Source organism: Sciurus carolinensis, chromosome 9 (assembly GCF_902686445.1).
Source record: "Sciurus carolinensis chromosome 9, mSciCar1.2, whole genome shotgun sequence".
Taxonomy (NCBI): domain Eukaryota; kingdom Metazoa; phylum Chordata; class Mammalia; order Rodentia; family Sciuridae; genus Sciurus; species Sciurus carolinensis.
This window is the reverse complement of record NC_062221.1, coordinates 95,551,755-95,558,687: the sequence shown is the minus strand read 5'-3', so window position 1 is coordinate 95,558,687 and position 6,933 is coordinate 95,551,755. Positions and strand designations below refer to the sequence as shown.

General features: G+C 35.1%; 1 protein-coding gene across 1 annotated transcript; it reads right to left on the bottom strand.

Moving 5' to 3' along the window:
• Nucleotides 1-1,387: 1,387 nt before the first annotated feature.
• Nucleotides 1,388-2,344, bottom strand: LOC124993129 (olfactory receptor 183-like). The gene has a single exon (XM_047564747.1). It carries the CDS (start codon nt 2,315-2,317, stop codon nt 1,388-1,390), a length of 930 nt encoding a protein of 309 aa, XP_047420703.1. The 5' UTR covers nt 2,318-2,344.
• Between the last annotated feature and the right edge of the window lie 4,589 nt (nt 2,345-6,933).

The following is a 6,933-nucleotide window of genomic DNA, read 5'->3' as shown; positions in this document are numbered from 1 at the left end:
AAATAAAAAAATGAGTTCTTTTTGCCATCATAATAGTAATTAAGGACTTCCAGGTAAAGTATGAAAAACAGATATGTCAGTGAATTCCACCTTCCCGAGACAGGGAGGTGAATTCACAAGGAAATATGAAGACCTTCAGAATATCTGTAGCATGCTATTTGAATTAGGATCATATGATATGTAACAACTCCATTCAACTCCAACTGGTTTCTAAATATGCTGAATTATAAAATTTTTGTTTTATTATTTGAAAACAGCAACCTTCTGAATCTGCTCTCATACCAATAGCATTACTAACTCTGACTCAGACTAACTTTGAATCAAAATAATCTGCATTTTGACCAGCTCTCCAGGTGACTCTGAGGAAAATAAATTGAGAAACATATTTTTCAAAAGGCACCTGAACCGGAGAGGTTTTGATCTGTCTAGTACACATGTTAGAAAAAATTCTACCCTTCCTAACCCACAAACCAAACTTTAAGAGATCTTGTTCTGGTATTTCTGATGATTCCTTGTTTTTACCTACCCCCTAATTATATCACCTTAAGTCTAGGGATTATTTTGTGAGCAATCTCCCGGAAAAAAGTTTCCAAAAGACAGTACTGGGACTATTTTGAAGAATGAACTACATGGGAATCCATAGACCAGGAATGTATAAGACAAGGCTACAGAAGAAGTCAGAGTTATTGGGACCTCCAAATTCCTGTTATATTCTCATCCAAACAAAACTAAAAGTGGACATGTTACCTACCATGCCTGTGTATTCATATTTTGATGTCTACCATATCATGAAGGAAAAGGCCAGTTAGGGAAACAGTCCTTTAAAATGCCAATATCATCTTTGGTCAGAAGAATGAAAAAAAAAAAAAAAAACCCAGCAAAACTCCATAAAATTGCAAGGAAAACCCAAGAAAAATGGAAAATTTATATGGTAATAAAAGGTTAAACCTCAGGCACATGCAATATCTGAATTCATGAAACGTGTCTCTTTTCAACCAAACACAAGCCTGGTAAAACACTCCTGAGGAAATATGATGAGTCTCTTCTTTATACACCTGAATTAGTATCAAACACATAATTGAGTCCTCATCAGAGGATCTACATGATCTTTTCCATTCATCAAGCAACACTAAAAACATACAAGTCTGGAAAATATTTTCATTTTTTTTCTTTAATTGTCATATTATGGCCTGATCACTTAACTAAAATTCCTTACACGTTGTTGAATAAAATATATGGATATTTCAAGGAGTTTTGTAAATACTATCATAGACAGAGGTAAATTACAATCACAAAAAACTTTCAATAGACATAAAAAAACCTCAATCTAACATACATGACTTTTTCACTGTTTCCATGAAAAGAAAAACGTATTCTAGTATGAGATCTAAGAATTTCCCTTTAAAATTTTTGTCAATGAATTGATGACTTGCTTGTTCCTGAGGCTGTAGATAATGGGATTTAAAAGAGGGATGACAACCATGTAAATTAGAGAGAAGATCATATCTTGATTACTTTCTTGGGAAGATGCAGGATGCACGTACATGATGAGAAGGGGGATGTAGTATAAACACACAGAAAAGAGATGGGCTCCACAGGTGGAGAAGGCTTTTCTTAGACCCTTTTCAGACTTCTTTCTTAAAATTGTAAAAAGAACAAATGTATAAGAGACAAGAATAGTCGAAATGCTGAAAACCTGAATTGAACCAGAGAAAATAAAAAGCATTAGAAAATTAATGGATGTGTCAGTACAGGAAATCTTTAATATAGCTACAATGTCACAGTAAAAGTGGCGTATTATCTTGGAATTACAGAAAGATAATCTGAGTAAAAAGCTTTCATGAAGTGTGGAATGAAGAAAGCCACCTATATATGACAAAACTAGTAGCTGGACGCATAGTCTATTGGTCATAATCATTGGGTACAGTAAGGGGTGGCATATGGCTGCATAGCGATCATAAGCCATTGCTGCTAGGATAAAACATTCTGTGGTTACACTGATTGCAAAGGAAAAAAGTTGAATCTTACATTCAAGGAGAGATATCACTTTGTTCTTGACTACCATATTGACCAGCATATTCGGGGTCACTGTGGATGATATCCAAGCATCCACAAAGGCTAAATTACCCAGGAAAAAGTACATGGGGATGTGAAGGTGAGGGTCATTCCAGATGAGGACAATCAGACCGAGATTCCCCACCATGGTGATGAGGTAGATCACCAGGAACAGAAGGAGCAGCGGGATTTGCCACTCTTGAGGATGTGGGATTCCTGTGAGAACAAATGCTATCAGCTCTGTTGCATTTTCCATTCCCATGTCCTCACTGGGTGTCACCTGAAATGAAAAGCAGTAGATGTAAAACCAACAGACTTGAAATCTATTTATAAAGTGAAAATACTTGATGTGACTTGAAATGGTCCCTTCCATTTATAAGCCTGCCCTTTGATTTGTTCATTATACAATAATTTACAGAAACTACGTAGAATGGAAGGAAAGGGAAAAAGAAATGATCTCAGTTCATTTACTATTCAGAAATAAAGAGATTGAGGGAAAAGGAATCTTATTCTAAGTGTGTGCTAAATTTAGGTAGACACGATGGAGCATGCTGGAAATATCATGAGTCTCACACATGTATGCAGGGTCTAGTAAGATGATCATTGAAAGTTTAGGGCTGTAAAATGCCTTCAAAATCATGAGGAAAACATTCAATTTTTCACCAGGCTATACTCATGCACTACAAATTTTTAAATTACTGAGGGTCATGTAAGTTGTATTTTAAATAATTGTTTTGAAAGAAAATAGGCTATAGAGAAAAGAAATTGGAGTATGAGATATTGATCAGGAAGTAGTTTCTATTTTTCAGATATGCCAACCAGATTAATTCTTAGAATTATCTGGTGAGATTAAATATGAAAACATGGACTATGAGCAATTACTGTAGATTTGGAAAATTTAGCTCAAACTGATGTCTAGTAAATCATGTGTGTCAAGTACTATTCAAATAGTTAATTTTGCATGAGGAATGCTTCATCCCCATGTGGTAACACTTTAATGAAAGGCAAGGTAAATTAATTCATAAGAATCCTACATATGCAGTCAGTAGGACTCCAAGACATATTAGATATGAAGAAGTGAGAGTTTGAGGTTTCAGATTCTTTGGAAGAAACAGCTTCTGAAAATCCAGGTGACATATAACTACTAGTACTGCAATTGTTAACAAATAGATATAGGTGTAATTGGTATACTTGAAGGTGTACTTAAAGGTGTCTTATGCCTTGAGGGTTATGCCAAATGTAAAAGTGGAATAGATAGGAAAGAAACTTGAAAAAGTCAAATTAATTGGGCGGTGAAATAGGCATGTGTCATTTATGAGATTGACCAGGGATGATACACTTTTCTGTCCCCTAAAGCTTGATGAGGGACAGTACTACTGCCCCTCTAAATGAAGTAATTTACATTCCCAGTCCTGTTGCTCTTAGGATGAAGGACTTTTTGTAGGTTTGGTCTGTCAAATCAACCCACCATTCATTTGGAATTTGGAGCATGAGAAACAAGGACCAAAGAACACTCTGGAACTGCAGGAAAAGATATTAAGACTCCAACAAATGTGTTCCACACTCAACAATGAAATTATGAACATGAGCCATGATGTTCATGATCAACAGCAGCAACAGAAGGTTTCAGTGAGCTTGTGTAGGGAACTGATTTGGGCTTTTGGCTGGCTGCATTCCTCCATTCTTTTTCTACCCATTTTTACAGCTCATTCTTCCAATCTACCTAGTCTTTCTCTATTAGAGTCAATATCTATTCAATAAACTCATTTTGTGTTGTACCCAGAAGTCCAGCTCAAACAAGAAAGAGACCAGGGAGATACATATAAAAAGTAGTGAGCAGAGAGATCAGAGAAGCAGTAGCAAAACTGTAAAGGTAAGTGATATGACCTGGATGTAAAGACAAAGAAGATGCTTAGTGTGAAGCAAGCATCAAAACAAAAGTTCTATTGAGACATGGAGGGAAGAGAGACTGCTGATTGAAAATGAGAGACCTGTGGTGGCTTCCATGAGATGATTTTCCATTTAGGTTTAGATTCAAGTCAGAGAATAGCCAGAAGTGTTTGGGAAGCAGGTAGCTCTTTGGGAACGCTCACACCTGGATGGCATTTGTCTATTGCCATGGTCAACTGTAAAGTATTTTTGTAAAAAATTAATAAAAGTATTCCAGAGTAAGGAGCAAAGAGGAAGGCAAGGGGAGGAGAGAAGGAACATGAACAGTAGAGAAAAATTTGAGTTTTGAAAAGAAAAAAAAAAAAGGAAAAAATTTAGGAAGAGAATTCAGAGAACCTACATAGACAAGTGTCAAGAAGATAAGGCAAAGAATGAAGAGGAAAGGCTCAGAGGCTCAGAGCGTTCAGACTCTGTATGTGTCTTAACTTTGCACTTCAAAGATGTGAATTCTTTACTGTTAATCAAAATTCAAAGCTTAATTTCCGGGCTGGGGAGATAGCTCAGCTGGTAGAGTGCTTGCCTCCCAAGCACAAGGCCCTGAGTTTGATCCCCAGTACCGAAAAAAAAAAAAAAAAAAAAAAAACCAAAACTTAATTTCCTTTGGAATTTGTGTATGACAGAGAGATTCAACTTTAAATATTATATATAAAATTTCTCTTGTACATAAATATAGTAATACTGTCTAAAAGTTCTTTCTGCATTTAAATTTGTTTTGTCTTTGTTGTTCTAGTGATTAGAACTGACTTATGCTGGAAATGTTGGTTTTGTGAACACAAATGTCAAAACGGGTGTAGAGTAGTCAAAGGAGAAAAACATTGTTCTCAAGTTTTGGAGATTTGTGGAAAGGGTGGGCTGCCTCACAGACATCACACTGTCAACTGAAGTGGCCAGGTGGAACAATTTTCCAATAACCTGCCAAGCTTAAGAGGTATCACAGTAGTCAGTTTGTCCTTGACACGGACATGTCAAAGGATTTGCAAAATTTATAACCACCCTAATCTGTACCAGTTTCCAAACAGCTGTACTCATTTCATCTTGCTTACCTGCAAATAGTGTTGCAGTTGCATGTATACCCTATCCCATTATAAAGTTTTTAAAAATCTTGTCACTTTACCTCCAAGTGGAACACTGGCTTGGTTTATTGACTATCCTGCAACTCCTGATTTGTTAATCTGTACTAACTTAAATGGTCTCTACTTCCACTTTAGCCTTCTTTTTAATGTTGTTGGTTAGCAACTTTACTTGAATATGCTTTCCTTCCCAATAAATGAATTAGTTTTCTTTTAGCAAATAATATTGGGCCAAGAAATTAAGCAGAAATAAGCTGTATAAGTAACCAACACCAGTATTTGGCCAAATGTGTTTTAATCTGATGTAGGATTTAATACAATCTCAAAACACAAAACAGCTGAAAATTCTCAAGTTTTGTTTGGGTGTGCATACTGTTGAAGTAATACATGCTGGAAAGAGCACTGAGGGATATTTTATGTATTTTTTCCTGTATGTGTGTATATTAGATACATATATATAATGCACATAATGATGAAATATATGTATATGTGAATGTAGATGCATATTAAATAAAATTATTTTGAAAATCAGTGAAAGAATAGAGAAGTTAATTCTTGATAACTGAATGTTTGAATTAGAATATATATTTAATTATAGAGTGGATCTTTTGATAAGTATCTAGAGAGGTATTTTATATAAGAGATATTGTGATTGTATCTTTAAGCCCAGTTGTAAATTAAAGTTCTGGTTTATGTATCTTATAAAGTCATTATAGTAAGGGTATTAATGTATAAGCTAGCTATTTTGCCCATCCCGGCTTTAGTGGACAAAATGTCATATACAGATAATTCACTTACATTTTTCTAATTTTTCTTGTCTATTTGAGCATCTTGAAAGTCCAATCTTAAATTATTATAAATTGAACAAAAATTTTAACTTTCCACATAAAAAACAATGAGTAGTATAGAAATCATTTCTCTCTTACCCGTGACTTGAAAGACGTGGAGTTCACTTAAACATTTTAAGCTTTATAAGATAACAAACCTGCAATTATAACACAGGAATGACAAAAAAACAGAGGGAGAAATTGCTCACGCAGATTCATTTTAGAGGTTTAATTTCCAAAACTGAGGAGTAACAGGTATATAAAATGACCTTCAAATAGAATCAGCCAATTGTAGGACTATGTGCTTTTGCCAAAAGGAGGAGTGGTGAACTAAGTCCCTCAAGCAAGCCAGTAGATTCCCTTTAGGACAAAATGAGAGTGTTCTACTGGGCATTTCCTATTTGGACACTACAGAGAAGCTGAAGGTGTCCTACTGGATGTTACAAACTTTGGACTCATAAATATCAATTTACTATGGCAGTTAAAGTTATAATATATGCCACTCTTTTGTACCACAGGTGACATTTCTGACATGATTGAGCAGACATTCATTTATAAATAAAATGTGTTGATCTGAGTGCTTCAGTTTGTCTGATCTAGTAACAAAGTGTTATTATTATTAGTTTATTGTAGTTCAAGAGTGCAATGGGTAATATTCTGGCATATCCACATACGTGTAAAACATATTTGCATCATATGCATCCCACCATTATTGTTCCTCATCTTCCCTGCTCCCTCCCCTTTTCTTCTTCTTCTCTAATAGTCTGTTTTCATGTGCCATGTTTTTCCCAAATATTTCACATGAGGACGAATGTGTGATACTTGAGTCTAGATTATTTTTCATAACACAATATGCCACAGTTTCATCCATTTTCCTGAAAATTATATGATTTCATTCTTTGTGGTTGAATAATACTCCCTTTTGAACATATACCATATTTTCTCTATCCCTCATTTGTTGATGTACCCTTAGGCAGATTCCATATCTTGACTATTGTGAATTGTGCTATGATAAACATGGGTGAGCAGGT